The 18,045-nt window shown below is 42.1% G+C and overlaps 1 protein-coding gene across 1 annotated transcript in view; it reads right to left on the minus strand.

Annotated features, from left to right (window-relative positions):
* Positions 1 to 18,045, minus strand: part of LOC126418187 (zinc finger and BTB domain-containing protein 17-like) — a 73,414-nt gene that overhangs the window by 43,858 nt on the left and 11,511 nt on the right. The window contains exons 3-4 of the mRNA XM_050085174.1: positions 12,882 to 13,221; positions 12,230 to 12,596 (exon numbers count right to left, since the gene is read on the minus strand). Coding sequence (XP_049941131.1) covers positions 12,230 to 12,596; positions 12,882 to 13,221 — 707 coding nt within the window. The remainder of the gene's footprint in view (positions 1 to 12,229; positions 12,597 to 12,881; positions 13,222 to 18,045) is intronic.

Raw genomic sequence — 18,045 nt, forward strand, 5'->3', positions numbered from 1 at the left:
TCATCAGTAGACATTGAAGGGCACTCTGAATGAGGGTCATCTTTAACTTTCATCTGACCATTTATAAACCGTGTCCAGCTTAAGCACTCATCACCATAAGCTTCAGCATCATTCAGTGTGTCTCTGTAAAGGTTTTCTTGAGTTTCACAAAAAATTAAAATCCGGACAGGTTGCTCATCTAAATCTAACAACTCGAAATTCACAAACTGTATGACACAACACTCTATTCACTACAGCACTGAAATATAACTCACAGACATACAACAATGAAACCTCCGGCAGTTACACATTAAACACAGACATGTGCAGGGATGCCAGCGTCATTTCGCTCCAAAACACCAATAGCAAAAAATTACGAATGTCCCATAATTTTTTGTACACACCTCGTACATGATTCTGACAATACATGTTGTAGTAATATATATATGTGCAGTTGCCTGGGCACCCTAATGTAAGGGGGGAGAAGAGCAATGGGGTGGGGGTGGGTGGCAGACAGCAGATAAATGTGGCTGGCTGATCACTGGACTAGAAACGGATGAGCCAATCACTCAGTGACACACTAAAAACTCAAGCCTAAAAGCAATTTATCGCTTAAAATTGCTTCTGCTGTTCTGGTAAAATATGAAATGTACTCAGTTAAAATATGCATACAGTGATTTGTACAAGATGGGCACCACTTACTGGATGATTGCTGGAGTGCCAAGGCACTCTGCACTAGATACACGCTTCAGCTTCCTGGAGACTACCATAAGCAGTTTAAATTGATCTTGTGAGTAGTATAGGGTTGAACAATTCAACACGGCAAATCACCCAAGACTAATTTTTAGAGCAGAGACTTGCTTGGAGGCAGGCTGGAATAATTTGTTTCCATCAGAGAAAGTATTTGAGGTATACTGTGACCACATAGTTTCCACTGGGAGGACAGTACCCAAAGCAGTTCTATGGAACTTGTAAGTACACAAATAAAATAGCTACAAACAAATCCGGGGTATGGCTATTGGCACCTGCATGGCACCATCCTATACCAACCTATTCATGGGGCATCTAGAGGAATCCCTTCTAACCAACCAGATTCCCAAACCCCTCACCTAGTTGAGATTCACTGATGACATCTTCGTGAAATGGATCGAGAGTGAGGACACTCGTTCCACTTTTCTTCAGAATCTCAACACCTTTTCCCTCACTCATTCACATGGTCTCCCCTCAACGCAACAAGCCATCTTCCTCAATGCTGACCTCCACCTCAAAGATGACTACATCAGCACATCCATCCATATGAAACCTACCAACCAAAAAAAAGTAATACCTCCACTTTGACAGCTGACACCAACACCACACCAAAAAGTCAATTCCGTACAGCCTAACCACCTGTGGCCGTCACATCTGTATTGATGAGCAGACCCTCTCAAAATATACCAAGGTTTTCACTGTGGCCTTTACAGACCGGAATTACCATCCTAACCTTGTACAAAAACAGATCTCCTCTGACTTACATCCCCAGTCACCCACCACCTTCCAAAGTCCCACCATCTGGCCACAAAGGAGCATTCTCCTCGTCATTCAGTACTATACAGTACTGGAACAACTGGATCACATACTCCGACACGGTTTCAACTACCTCTCGTTGTGCCCTGAAATGAGGAATGTCCAACACACTATCCTTCCCACCCGCCCCACTATAGTATTTCGTGCCTACTGAAGCTACACAGTAACCTTGTACATCCATACACAACCACTGCTCCCAACCCCTTACCTCGTGGCTCATACCCCCGCAATAGACACAGATGCAAGACCTGTCCCATACATCCTCCCACCACCACCTATACCAGTCCGGTCCCAAACGTCACCTATCCTATCAAAGGCAGGACTGCCTGTGAAACCTGTCACGTGATCTGTAAGTTAAGTTGCAACCACTGTGCTGCACTCTACACGGGGCATGACAACCAACAAGCCGTCTGTCTGCAGGAATGGCTACTGACAAACTGTGGCCAAGAAACTTCTGGTCCACCCAGCCAGTGAGCAGGCTGCCCAACATGGTGTTCTTCATTTCAATGACTACTTTACATCTGGATCCTTACCACAAACATCAGCTTTTCTGAACTGTGCAGGTGAGAACTCTCCCTACAATATATTCCACTTCCCGTAACCCTCCTGGCCTTAAGTTTTGTAGGTCATTGTCCTTTACCCACCTATCCCCTTTCCTGTTCCCATTCCAGTGCTACACAGTCTTCTGTTCTACCAACATACCCACAGTATTGTTACTTCTCTCATTTTCCACTGCCAGCTCCCGGCTCTCACCCTCCTTCTGTTCAACCTCCCAACTGCATCTGCATGCTCTACCCTCTCCCTACTGCATCCCTGTATACTCCTACTCCTACAAGCAGCAGTTTACCATCCCCCACCCTGCTATCCCTCCACCTCTCCACCCCAGCCTCCTCCTTTGCCCCACCATCCAGTTTGCTTCTCTGATCAAGTGCTGCTGCTCACAGTCTGGGATGGCAGCCACACACTGTGGTCATGTTTGTGTGTGTGTGTGTGTGTGTGTGTGTGTGTGTGTGTGTGTGTGTTTTCTAATTCTGATGAAGGCCTGTTTGGCCGAAAGCTTTGTTTGACAGTCTTTTTGTCATGTCTACTTGTGACTAAGCACCTCTGCTATACTGTGAGTGGCAACTGTCCTTTTCATAATACTGTCATTATGCCATCCTGAATTTTGCATTGTTTGATTTTGCCTGATGGTTTTTCTTCCATCCCATAATCCATTGTTTTCTTCCTTAGTTACTATTTCTAACACATTACTATCTCTGTGTCCATCCTCCTTTCTCTACTTTCCTGTGCTTCATTGGTCTCCTTCCAAACAGCAGTGTACGCTTTACTTATGAGCCACACTGTATTAGCTGCGCACAACAGATGGATACAGCACCACGCTGACTGCTGGCGCATCATCTCATGTCCCGTATTATTCCCATTAATATCATTAATCCTAGATCTTCAAATTGATCACTCTTCCTGCACCACTCTTATGTATTTTCATGTGTTATTTTCAACATCTTCCCATGCCACAGCAACTTATATGTCACCCTACCAACCCCTCAGATCAGTGTCCAATGGGAAACTCAGCCAGGCAAGTACTAAAGATGTTAAAAAAGTTCAAGATACTCACAAAAGTAAAGTGAAAAATAATGTTAGTATATTTCATCAAAATATTGGAGGATTGAAGAACAAAATTGATGAGCTTCTGCTTTGTTTAGAACATATAGAAACTGAGAATGTAATAGATGTACTATGCCTGTCTGAGCATCACATTGTCACTGATATGCAAAAGGTTAGCATCAATGGGTACAAATTAGCTGCACATGTAAGTAGAGATAATATGATGAGAGGAGGAGTTGCCATATATGTCAAAAGCTTCCACAGTGTAAAAAATTTAGAAACTAAAAATTTTTGTGTAGAGCAACATATGGAAGCATGTGCCACTGAACTAAAACTAAATGATGGCACTTTCATAATTGTAACAGTGCATAGGTCCCCCTCAGGGAATTTCCAGCTATTTCTAGAAAACTTGGATGCTTTGTTGTGCTATCTGTCAGACAGGGGGAAGCAAATTATCATTTGTGGGGATTTCAATGTTGATTTCCTGAAAGAGTGTAATAGGAAGAATGACCTTGTAGTATTACTCAGTTCTTTCAATTTGAGCTCCGTCATTGATTTTCCTACTCGGACGACAAAGAACAGCAGGACATTGATAGATAACTTTTTTATAGACCAAGATAAGTTTAAGGACATAAATGCGTATCCTGTTGAGAATGGTCTTTCAGATCATGGTGCACAGCTAGTTACAGTACATGACATAGCTCCATGCAGTATATCAAATCAGAATTTCAAAGCAGTGCATTCAATTAACAATATAAATAGTGCAAACTTTAGGGAAAGCCTAAAGCAGCTAGACTGGGATGAAGTGTATATGGAACCCGTTACAAACTTGAAATATAACTTATTTCACGATACATTTTTAAGGGTATTTGAAAATTGTTTTCCCAAGAAAATAGTTAAAACATAATTCCAAGAAAACATATAAAAAACCTTGGCTAACTAAAGGAATAAGAATATCTTGCAACCGTAAAAGAAAACTGTATCTAACAGCAAGAGGGAGTACTGACCCCGAAATTGTTCAAATGGTGCACAGCTAGTTACAGTACATGACATAGCTCCATGCAGTATATCAAATCAGAATTTCAAAGCAGTGCATTCAATTAACAATATAAATAGTGCAAACTTTAGGGAAAGCCTAAAGCAGCTAGACTGGGATGAAGTGTATATGGAACCCGTTACAAACTTGAAATATAACTTATTTCACGATACATTTTTAAGGGTATTTGAAAATTGTTTTCCCAAGAAAATAGTTAAACATAATTTAAAGAAAACATATAAAAAACCTTGGCTAACTAAAGGAATAAGAATATCTTGCAACCGTAAAAGAAAACTGTATCTAACAGCACGAGGGAGTACTGACCCCGAAATTGTTCAATATTATAACAACTATTGTGCGGTACTAAGAAAAGTTATTAAAAAGTCCAGAAGCATGTGTACCATGTCTGAGATCAGTAACTCTGATAATAAAATTAAAGCAATTTGGAATATTATTGAAAGGGAAACAGGGCGACCAAGAGCACAGGAAGACTTTAGTGCCATAAAACTGAATGACAAGTGTACTAACAAACAATCAGAAATTGAAAATATTTTCAATAATCATTTTTTAAATGTTGTGGAGAAAATACGATCTAGATCTTCACTAGAAGAGGCAAGGCTTCTAATAGAAGAGGCCATACCTGTGTCGTTTGAAACAACTGTATTTCCACCAACCTCTCCCTCTGAAATCACTAAAATAATAAACTCACTGAAAAGTAAAAGCTCTTACGGAATTGATGGCATTTCCAGAAAGATACTTAAAGATTGTTCCCCACAGATAAGTAGGATTCTCAGCCACGTACGTAATAGCTCTTTGGAGTAGGGTGTTTTCCTCGATAGACTGAAATATGCCATTGTAAAAGCATTGCATAAAAAGGGGGATACGTTGGATGTCAACAACTATCGCCCAATCTCTCTTCTGACAGCTCTATCAAAAATTTTTGAGAAAGTAATGTATTCAAGAGAAGCCTCCCATATTTGTAAAAATAAAGTACTAACAAAATGTCAGTTTGGTTTTCAGAAAGGCTTTTCAACAGAAAATGCTATATACGCTTTCACTGATCAAATATTAAATGCTCTGAATAACCGGACATCACCCATTGGTATTTTTTGTGATCTCTCAAAGGCCTCTGATTGTGTAAATCATGGAATTCTTTTAGATAAGCTAAATCATTATGGTTTGAGGGGGCAGTTCACAAATGGTTTAGTTCATACTTAACTGGAAGAATGCAGAAAGTTGAAATAAGTGGTTCATGTAATGTTAAAACAACAGTTGATTCCTCAAACTGGGGGGCTATCAAGTACAGGGTCCCACAGGGTTCAGTCTTAGGTCCTTTACTGTTTTTGATATACATTAATGACTTACCATTCCACACTGATGAAGATGCAAAGTTAGTTCTTTTTGCTGATGATACAAGTATAGTAATAACATCCAAAAACCAAGAACTAAGTGATGTAATTGTAAATGATGTTTTTCACAAAATTATTAAGTGGTTCTCAGCAAACGGACTCTCTTTAAATTTTCATAAAACACAGTATATACAGTTCCGTACAGTAAATGGCACAACTCCAGTAATAAATATAGACTTTGAACAGAAGTCTGTAGCTAAGGTAGAATTTTCAAAATTTTTAGGTGTGTCCATTGATGAGAGGTTAAACTGGAAGCAACACATTGATGGTCTGCTGAAACGTCTGAGCTCAGCTACGTATGCTATTAGGGTTATTGCAAATTTTGGTGATAAGAATCTCAGTAAATTAGCTTACTATGCCTACTTTCATTCACTGCTTTCGTATGGCATCATATTCTGGGGTAATTCATCGTTGAGTAGAAAAGTATTCATTGCTCAAAAACGTGTAATCAGAATAATTGCTGGAGCCCACCCACGGTCATCCTGCAGACATCTATTTAAGGATCTAGGGATCCTCACAGTATATATATTCACTTATAAAATTTGTTGTTAATAATCCAACCCAGTTCAAAAGTAATAGCAGTGTCCATAGCTATAACACCAGGAGAAAGGATGCAGGGTTAAATCTGACTTTGGCACAGAAAAGGGTAAATTATGCTGCCACAAAAGTCTGGTCACCTACCAAACAGCATCAAAAGCCTGACACATAGTCAACCAACATTTAAAAATAAATTAAAATAATTTCTAGATGACAACTCCTTCTACTCATTGGCTGAATTTTTAGATATAAATTAAGGGAGGGGGAAAAAAAAACAACCCTAACTTAAACATTAGTGTCATGCAATATTTTGTGTAATGTAATATCTTGTACAGACATCTTTTATTAACCTGACACGTTCCACATCATTACGAAGTGTCGTATTCATGATCTATGGAACAAGCATTAATCTAATCTAATCTACTCCTTCTCCTTTCCATTCCACTTTGTATGTACTAACTTTATCTAATCTAGTCACACCTGCTATCCCCCTTCTTCACACTTATCCACCCACAGATATGCAATCCATATTACAATCCTTTCATTTATTTTTTTCTTTGATCTCATAATGTTTTCATGTTGACTACAGTTGGTTTTCGCCTTTCACTACAGGCTAGTCCCCCAGATTTCATTTTGTTTTCCCATATATCATCTGTTTCATCCTTTTCACACATTTGGTGTATCTTTGAGAATTTTTTCAGATGTATTTCTATGTTTTTTTATGAATTTTTACGAGTTTTTATCCTTCACCATGAATCCTTGCTCCTTCCATCTTCACCAATACAGAAAAGTTTTCTTATTGCTATCCAGAACCCAGTCCCCCATACTATTCCTGCATTGTTGCTTTCCTCATAAAGTCTCCCCAAGTGCAAAGTACCCATTCTCTGGCTGCATGGCTGCAACCTTTCCTTCCACAATGACCTCCATCAGTTCAGATTCTGCCAGTCCTTAACCCTCACCAACACAATCCTGTAAAACCATGTCAATCAGGCCCAAACCTCCTTGCAGTACCTACTCTCCAGCCATAAAATTCTTCTGTTATGCAATCCCAAATTCTTGGATCCCACATCACGCACTGAAACTCTTGCCCTTCAGGAACTAAAGCAGCATGCACAACACAACTTCAAAAAATTCTCCAATTTGTTTACTTCCTACTCCCGCCTAGGAATACCACTATTCACTACCCGAACCACAACCTCTAAACCTCCACCACATCCCCTCACAGCTTACAAACCCAGCCTTGCAAACCTACTACATTTACCCCACCTTCAAAAACTCTGTTCCACCACCACACAGAATCCAGAACCTAAACAGACCTGAAACAGTGTCATGAAGCTTTCCTCCAACTCTTAGCCCCACAAGTATAAGTCCTTTCCAAAACCCTGTATTTTGCCCCGCTCCCAAATTCAATATGCAACACTTGTTAGAGACCCTTTCCCTGTCCCTACAGTGGAAACACTTTTTTGCCACCAACCCTACCATTCAGACTTAACCAAAGACCCTGTTAACTTTCCAGAATTTCTTAACCTTGAACCTTGCCTCACCATCATTGCCCAAATCCCTCAATATGCAAACTAACCTTATGTCCACAGAAAGAACTTCAATCCACCACCTAAAAACTGATCCCATCCTTATAATCCTACCTGCTGATGAAGGCTCCACCACTGTTATTTTGAACCACAAGGATTACCTGGCAGAAGGACTCAGTCAGCTGTAAAGATTCATCCATCTACAAACCCTACCACATTGACCCCATTCCAGATATCTAGCAGGATGTCCAGTCTCTCCTCAAATCCCAAGTACTTAGGCCCAACCCAGACCCTCTCCCCGGAGTCCATCTCTCTCCTCACCGCTACCACTCCCCGCACTCCTACTTCCTACTAAAGCCCATAAACCCAACCACCCAGGACATCTCATTGTGCCTGGTTACTGTGCCCCACTAAGGTAACCTCTGCTATCATTGACAACACCTTTGGCCTATTATCCACAACCTACCCTCCTATATAAAAGATACCAACCATTTCCTCCACCAGCTCTCCAGAGTTCCTGTTCTTTTAACAAATGGCACCCTGTTAATCAATATAAATACCCCCATCCTCTACACTAACATCCGTAACGCCCATGGCTTTGTCAATATTGAATACTACCTTTCCCAAAGTCCAACAGATTCCAAACCTACAATCTCCTTCCTAGTTGCAATGACCAACTGTATGCTCATCCACAATTACTTCTCCTTTGAAGGCATCACCTACAAACAAATCTGGGGTACAGCTATGGGCACCTGCATGGCACCATCCTATACCAACCTATTCATGGGCCATCTAGAGGAATCCTTTCTAACCACCCAGAATCCCAAACCCCTCACCTCGTTCAGATTCACTGATGACATCTTTGTGATCTGGATTGGGGGTGAGGCCACAATATCCACATTCCTCCAGGACCTTAACACCTTTTCTCCTCATTCGCTTTCCCCCTCAACCCAACAAGCCACCTTCCTCAATTTGACCTCCAACTCAAAGACAGCTACATTGGTGCCTCCACCCATAACAAAACCTATCAGCCACCAGGAATACCTCCGTTTCGACAGATGGCACCAATACCATACCACAAAGTACATTCCATACAGCCTAACCACCTGCTGCTGTCACATATGTAGTGATGAGAAGGCCATCTCTAAATATACCAAGCTTCTCACTGAGGCCTTTACAGACCGTAATTACACTCCTAACCTTGTACCAAAGCAGATCTCCTCTGACGTATCTCTCCAGTCACCCACCACCTCCTAAAGTCCCACCGTCTAGCCACAAAGGGACATTCCACTCAACACTCAGTACCGTACAGGACAGGAGCAACTGAATCACATTCTCTGACAGGGTTTCAACTACCTCTCATTGTGCCTTAAAATGAGGAACACCCAAACCACTATCCTTCCTACCCATCCTACTGCAGTACTTCGTCATCCACTGAACCTACACAATATCCTTATGCATCCCTACACAACCCCTGCCCCAAACCCCTTGCCTCATGGCTCATATCCTTGTAATAGACCTAGACGCAAGACCTGTATCATACATCCTCCCACCACCATCTAATCCAGTCCGGTCACAAGCATCATCTATCCCATCAAAGGTGGGGCTACCTGTGAAATCTGTCATGTGATCTGTAAGTTAAGTTGCAACCACTGTGTTGCATTCTACAGGGGCATGACAACCAACAAGCTGCCTGTACACATGAATGGCAGTGGTCCACGCAGTTACTTAGCAGGCTGCCCAACACGGCATTTTTCATTTCAATGAGTGCTTTACCTGGGACCTGGGACCTGGGACCGGACCGCAGTGACGCACGGATGCACGCCAAGACCGTAGGATCCTACGCAGTGCCGTAGGGGACCGCACCGCCACTTCCCAGCAAATTAGGGACACTGTTGCTCCTGGGGTATCGGCGAGGACCATTCGCAACCGTCTCCATGAAGCTGGGCTACGGTCCCGCACACCGTTAGACCGTCTTCCGCTCACGCCCCAACATCGTGCAGCCCGCCTCCAGTGGTGTCGCGACAGGCGTGAATGGAGGGACGAATGGAGACGTGTCGTCTTCAGCGATGAGAGTCGCTTCTGCCTTGGTGCCAATGATGGTCGTATGCGTGTTTGGCGCCGTGCAGGTGAGCGCCACAATCAGGACTGCGTACGACCGAGGCACACAGGGCCAACACCCGGCATCATGGTGTGGGGAGCGATCTCCTACACTGGCCGTACACCACTGGTGATCGTCGAGGGGACACTGAATAGTGCACGGTACATCCAAACCGTCATCGAACCCATCGTTCTACCATTCCTAGACCGGCAAGGGAACTTGCTGTTCCAACAGGACAATGCACGTCCGCATGTATCCCGTGCCACCCAACGTGCTCTAGAAGGTGTAAGTCAACTACCCTGGCCAGAAAGATCTCCGGATCTGTCCCCCATTGAGCATGTTTGGGACTGAATGAAGCGTCGTCTCACGCGGTCTGCACGTCCAGCACGAACGCTGGTCCAACTGAGGCGCCAGGTGGAAATGGCATGGCAAGCCGTTCCACAGGACTACATCCAGCATCTCTACGATCGTCTCCAAGGGAGAATAGCAGCCTGCATTGCTGCGAAAGGTGGATATACACTGTACTAGTGCCGACATTGTGCTTGCTCTCTTGCCTGTGTCTATGTGTCTGTGGTTCTGTCAGTGTGATCATGTGATGTATCTGACCCCAGGAATGTGTCAATAAAGTTTCCCCTTCCTGGGACAATGAATTCACGGTGTTCTTATTTCAATTTCCAGGAGTGTATATTCTATGTTCCTATAATCCTCCCTACTGGCTCAACCTTTGTTAGTCCTTGTCCTTTACCCAACAATCACCTTCCCTGTTCTCATTCAAGAACTACATAGCCCTCTATTCCACCAACGCAACCACACTTTTTGACTTCCCTCTGTTTTCACTGCTCCCCCCCCCCTCCCCCTCCCTCCCACCCTCTATGTAATCTCACAACTGCACCTAGCTTCCCTACCCATTGGTCATCTCGTCCCTATTACTCTAACAAGCAGCACTTTACTGCTCCCATCCCTATCCTGCTATCCCTTCCCCTCCCCGCCCCAGCCTCCCTCTTACCCTCACCTCCCAGTTTTGTTTCTCGCATCATGCGCTGCTGCTTGCAGTCCTGTCTGGCATGGCAGCCAGAGATTGTGGGCATTTTCATGTGTTTTGCATTTGTGTGTATGAGTATGTTGTCTAATTCTGATGAAGGCCTGTTTGGCCAAAAGCTCTGTTTGACAGTCTTCTCATTGTGCCTATCTGCGACTCAGAATATCCGCTATGTGGTGAGTAGCAACTATCCTTTTCATAATATCGTCAAATAAAATAACTTTATGACTGAAATTCCAGTGATTCAAATGACAGGACCAGCCACCAGCCAATTGCACATCTTTCTAGAGCACCATATGCTCAATGTGTTGTAGGCACATGCAGAGCCTTGTACAGTGTGGCAGACTGCACACATCGGCAACACTGGCTCTCCACCCCCCACCCCCGCACAGTCTGGCTGACTGAACATCGGCAACACTGGCTCCTCCCCCCCCCCCCCCCCCCCACCCCATACTGCAATCCGTCAAACATAATTTTATTCTAATCAGAATGTGACTTAACTACATTCAATGTGTGTTACCTCTTTTGAATTATGGCAGTGAGAAATGAAGTTTTAACGTGAAAATCATTCAAAAAGTGAGTGTTGGTGAGCAAACAACAGAGAGCTGAAACTTACTGGCAGGTTAAAACAGTGTGCTGGACTGGAACTCAAGTCTGGAATGTTTCCTTTCAGTAGCAAGTGCTTCTACAACTGAGCTACCCTCACAGTTTTACTTCCAGCAGTACCTCTTCTCCTACCTTCCATACCTCAAACTAGTCTCCTACATAGCTCATGAGACTAGTACGCCTGAAAGATAGGACACGGTGGAGACATGGCTTATCCACAGACTGCGGGATTGTCTTCAGAATGAATTTTCACCCTGCAGCTGTTCTCTGCTGTGAGGGGGGTTTGTGAACTGGGTTTGGCTAGGTCAGCTGGTAAAGGTTCCAGGTTAGAATCTTGGTCCAGTACATAGGTTTTAATCTGGCAGGAAGTATAGAATCAGGGCACACTCTGTTGCAGAGAGAAAATTCATTCTGGAATGACAGATGCATGCAGGGCTTTCTAGAAGAGGCAGGAAAACAAACAAATGAGTGTACAGACTGGAGTAAATGCATAATTATGACTGTAATGAAAAAGAAATGGAAGGGGATTGAACTTATAGCCAGGGGAATTGATGGTAGAAGGACCACTTAAGTTTTTTTTGGTTGGATTCCAGAATATAAGGAAAGAATAAGATGATGACCTAATGAAACGTAGGTGACATTAAAAAACATTGAGGCCCAACATGGATGTGAGTAGCTGAAGGCTATAATATAGGAAAGTCTGGAGGAGGATTTCATTCAGCAATGGATGTCATGTAGCTTTGGTGATGGTGTTGGTGGTGGCAGTAGGCAATACAATTTACAAACCGACTACAGAAGAGCAATTTATTCAGTTGCACTGACCTGAATGTAGGTGTTTTCTCTTGATCAGTTTTTTCTTTATCAGTCTTATCATCTCTGTCATCATCACTGCTATCATCATCTGGTCTATCAACAAAGGCATCAAAGCTTGTATCTGGCTTGTCAACTTCAGATCTGTCTTCTTGTTCTGCAGATGGTGTCCCTGGACAGCTGTTTTCCTCTGGGACATCTGTTTCTTCTACCTTCACAGGTTCAGTGATCATTTCTGTACTGGATGGATTGGATGGTATGGTGTCTTTTGTGCCTGGAGCTTTCTCTTCCAACAGCTTTGCGCACTCTGGTTTAACCACACGAGGTACCTTTGCCTTCCTCTTAGCTGCACCTACAAGGGTCTTTCCAGATCGACTTCCTATAATTATTGTTCAATTAATTTAATAAAACCAGTTTGGTAAAATATTAACATTATTAAAGTAATCAAATTTCAACGGTCTGATCCACTTGCTATACCTGATAAGTACAAAAAAGTACTCACTATATCGTAATAAAAATAACTGTTAAAATGTCAATACTAAGATATATCCCAGGTATTATCTTTACATTGAATGTATGTGTCAATAGCACAATAATAGGCTCAAATATTATAACAATAAACTTTGGATGACATTTAATTTGAAGGAAAGAGAATAGTACATACTCTTTTTGGGGACAGTAATTACATCCCTTTTTGCTTCACCAGCAGGCCTATCTTCTTCTTTCACTTCAACATCACCTACTGTAGAGAATTCATTTTGAGCTTGAGTAACATTCTTCAGTCTTATACTCACTCTCCTCTGAAAATCATTTTCTCCTTTCCTCTTTGTGTGCTTTGTATTTTTTTTTGAATGTGCGGTGGTTAGGAGGGGAGCCTTATTAGCATTTTTCTTGCGGAAAGGCTTAGATTTTGGTTTCTTTGGTAATACTTCAGTACTGCTCTCCACTGGGAGCTGCTGATTATTTTCAACAGCTATATTTTCCTTGCTGTCACTTTCCTGCAACTGAGAAAATTATTTGTTTAAACATCATTACACTCATATGCATGGGATGTCTGAACCTCTATTGCTCAACCTTCATAATTCAGAATGAATGATCATGTCAATACAGACTGTAAAACCAATTTACAGCGGATATTAGAGCAAAATCTGTTAGAAGTAATTTCAAGCATAACACGTTACATTCTTATAATTGAAGGAGGACAGAGGAAGCAGTGGATAAACATTTTTTTCCACCAACCATTCTGACCAACAGTGATCAAAAGCCAACATTCAGCACTGCCTTTGACAGTTCATACCTCTGCCCCACCGCGACCCTCCCCCCACTTCCAAACACCACCCGCTTACCTAACAGGAATTCGCTACCTCTAGCCTGACCTCAAACTCTTTTCTTAGGACCTTCACAACAACACAACCCTCTCAGCTGAGGGAAGAGCAGCCATCTACAACCTTCAAACAGACCATAATGTAACAGTCAACCCTGCAAATAAGGGCTCAGCCACTGTCATGATTAACTGCAGTGATTACCTGACAAAAGGTCTCCTCCAACTGTCTGATCCTAACCTACAGGCCCTTCTTGTCTAAATCTGTCACCATACTTACTTCAACCCAAGCTTCCCAAAGTGTACAAATCCAACTACCCCAGACATTCCATTGTAACTAGTTACAATGTTCTAACACAAAAAGCTTCAATCTTGTTGACCAACTTTGCTAACCCATTGCTCATACTCTACCTTTCTATATCAGGGATGAAACTACTTCCTTAATTGCCTCTCAGTCATACCCACAACATTACTACCTGGAACTCTGCTCTTCACAGTTCATGCCGCATCCTGTACAACAACAATTCTTATGGCTTTCCTGTCGTCAAACATTACTTTTCCCCACATTCTGTCAACTCCAAATGGACAACCTTATTGCAAATACATCTCACCAGCTAGACCCTTAAAAATAACTATTTATCCTTTGAGAGGAAAGTACATAAAAAGATCTACGGCACAGCCATGGGCACTCGCACAGCACTCTCATATGCCACCTTGGTTAAAGGCCATCTAGAGGAAAACTAGCTAGCCACCTATGACTTCCTCAACCCCCAAAATTACCTATCTCCACTCTGGACTGCAACTTGACAACATAGTTCACCAGGACTTCAACTATATACTGTGCTATCTGGAAATGAGGGACAGACAGAGTATACATTCCTTCAAGCCTCTCGCAAAGTGCTATTCCATCACCCACTCAGTTTATAAATATTCTGGTTTGTCATTTTGCCTCAATTACTGCTAACCTCTCGCCACTGTGGATGGCCTACGTGCACTGGTTTGTCATTTTGCCTCAATTACTGCTAACCTCTCACCACTGTGGATGGCCTACGTGCAAGATTTGTCCTATGCACCCACCAGTCCCATCAAAGGCACACACTGTTAGCGGTAGGTTCACTTATGAAAGCACTAATGTCCTATACCTATACCAGCTGTGCTGCAGTTTTTGCACAGCTGTTAAGCTGTGAATAGCCAATGGCCATCAGTCCACAGAATAAACGTCACCATCAAACTGTGGCCAAGAACAGAGTTGACCACCCAGTGGCAAACCATTCTGCTAAAGACAACACACTTGAATTCAATAGCTTTTTCACAACCATCACATAGATATCCCCCCACCCCAAATACTAGCTTCTCTGAATGAAGTAGCTACGAACTGTCCTTACAACATATCTTCAGATCCTGCAATCTTGCAGTTCTCAATTTCCACTTGCACCCTTGTCCTTGACTTCAGTCTAATATCACCTATGCTCTCCTCTATGCAATCTCCTTTTTCCTCAGTTCTACTTCCCTCTCCTAGTCCAATCTTCCACTTCATCATGTGCCACACACAATTCCACATACCTGTGCCAGGGTGAGCTGACCAGTGCCACATTATTATCCCACTCCCATGCTGTCTCACCTTCCTCCCTTCCCTTATCCCTCTCTTCAACTCCACCTTACACAACACCCCATCTCAATTAAGGTGCAGGGCAAACCAATGTAGTTAATCATGAGAATGTAACTGTGTACGTATGCTGCACATATATATTCCAATAGTTTGTTCTGAAGATGAACGTTGTCTTAAAGCTTGGCAACATTTTTAATTTTGTTTACAAGGCTGTCAAAGTTAGTAACTGGCTGTTTAGCATAACACTGAACAACTTGTGTGAATAATATTTGTGTTCCACCTTTTCGTATTCCTTGTCACAATAACACTACAAATACTCAAGTTCAGATATTAATCAAAAGCACTGAACTAATTTTTTTTAGTCATTAATCGTGTGACTGTTTTGATGCAACCCAACGCAAACTCCTCCCTTCATCTCAGAGTTGAACTTGCGTCAATTATTGTATTTTGTTGAGAGAAAAAAAAACTTATTTATTCTCAATAAAGAATAGGTGCTGACAAAAAGCGGTGAGTTTGGTTTTCAAATACTTAGATTTATTTCTGAATCTGGAGGCACTGTTTACACAAGAAGTCACTTGACCAAGGAGCTTCTAAAAACATCTGAGAGTAAAAGTACGAGTGTAGTGACTCAAAACAAAAAACAGAGATAAACAAAACATGGCGCTCATATACGATGTTGATTAATAATTTAACACAAAACTTCTTTTTAAATACGTTAATAAAAAGAGTTTACTTTAACACTTTACCTTGTTAAATAGAAATCAACAAACAGGCAAACCCATAAGATTACAGAATATCTTCATATATGTCTTCGGTAGAGCTTTGGTCACGATGTCCGCTACCTGCTCTTCAGATGGGATTTGATGAACTCTAATTCTTACTTCATAAAGTTTTCATGAATAAAGAAATGCTTGATGGCTATTTGTTTGGTTTGGTGATGAAATTCTGGATTTTCTGCTAACTTCAATACTGCTGAATTGTCAATTCGGAGAACTGGAATTTCAGATAGTCTTGTTGTTTCTCCGAATAGACGAGTTAACCAAATAATCTCATTGACAGCTTCATTTGCAGCAACTAGTTCAGCTTCAGTTGTAGATGTTCCTACCATGGTTTGTCGCTGACTTAGCCGTGATATCACCCCTACTGCGCAGTTCATGACTGCCCCAGATGTTGATCTGCCTGGTTTTGAGCAGCCTCCAAAATCTGCATCACTGTGGCATTCCAGAGTTGTGCTCTTTCCTCTTGATTTGTATGTGATTCCATATTCAGTTGTTACTGATACATAACAAAAAACCCTCTTTACTCTTAATATGTCTTCTTGGTGGGATTCTCGAAAGATCTTGACAGAACACTTATACTGAAGGCTAGGTCTGGTCTTGCACCAAGCGTCAGATACATTAATGCTCCAACTGCTTCTCTGTATGGAAAAGACTGTTTTACCGTGTCATCTTTCCCTGACTGTGAAACATCTGTAACTTTCAACGTTGGGGTAGAAATTGCTTTACACTCTGAACAGTTGAAACATTTTATAATTCGTTGTGCATAAGCCTTCTGGTAACACTTCTCCATTATTTGCCGTAAGCTAAATATATGGTCCTGACAACCTCTAAGAGGCCTAAACCCACACTGATTTTCATCCAATTTGTCCTCAACTAATACTAGCACTATCCTTTCAACAATACCAGAGAAGATTTTACCCACAACGCTGATTAAAGAGATACCTCTGTAGTTGTTACAATCTTTTCTGTTTCCATATTTAAAGATTGGTGTGATTACTACTTTCGTCCAGCCTGATGGAACCTGTCCCGACTCCCACGCCATTTCAATTATCCTGTGTAGCCATTTAAGACCTGACATTCCACTGTATTTGATGAGTTCGGACTTAATTTCATCCATCCTAGCCGTTTATTGCACTGCAATCTATTGACCATTTTCTCCACTTCCTCAAATGTGATCCTATTTCCATCATCATTCCTATCCCATTGTACATCGAAATCTGAACCATTACTGATCGTATTTCCACCTACATTGAGCAACTCTACCAAATATTCCCTCCATCTGCCCAAGGCATCAACAGGATTCACCAGCAGTTTTCCTGACCTGTCCAAAATACTTGTCATTTCCTTCTTACCTCCCTTTCGAAGACTGCTAATTACACTCCAGAATGGTTTTCCAGCAGCTTGACCCAAAGTCTCCAACCTGTTTCCAAAGTCTTCCCAAGATTTCTTCTTGGATGCTGCAATTATCTGTTTGGCTTTGTTTCTTTCTTCAACATAACTTTCTCTGTCTACCTGAGTTCTAGTATGTAGCCATTTTTGATACGCCTTCTTTTTCCTTTTACAGGCTGCCTTGACTGTGTCATTCCACCAAGCTGTTTGCTTCATCCTACCTTTACACACTACTGTTCCAAGGCATTCTTAAGCCACCTCTAGTGCTGTGTACCTGTACATTGTCCATTCCTTTTCCAATGACTGTAATTGACTACTTTCAACTAACTGGTACCTTTCGAAGATCACTGTTATGTACTTGTGCCTGATTTCCTTATCCTGAAGTTTCTCCACTCTTATCCTCCGAAGTTTCTCCACTCTTATCCTCCTACATATGGACCTGACCTCCTGCACTTTCGGCCTCACAATATCAATTTCACTGCAGATTAAATAGTGATCAGTGTCTTCAAAGAATCCCCTGAATACATGTGTGTCCCTCACAGCCTTCCTGAATTCCTGATCTGTTATTATATAGTCAATGACAGATCTGGTTCCCCTGCCTTCCCAAGTATACGGATGAATGTTCTTAGGTTTAAAAAAGGAGTTTGTGATTACTCAGCCCATACTGGCACAGAAATCCAAGAGTTGTTTCACGTTCCTGTTGGCCTCCATATCCTCTCCAAATTTACCC

The sequence above is a fragment of the Schistocerca serialis genome, chromosome 1, assembly GCF_023864345.2.
Source record: "Schistocerca serialis cubense isolate TAMUIC-IGC-003099 chromosome 1, iqSchSeri2.2, whole genome shotgun sequence".
NCBI lineage: Eukaryota > Metazoa > Arthropoda > Insecta > Orthoptera > Acrididae > Schistocerca > Schistocerca serialis.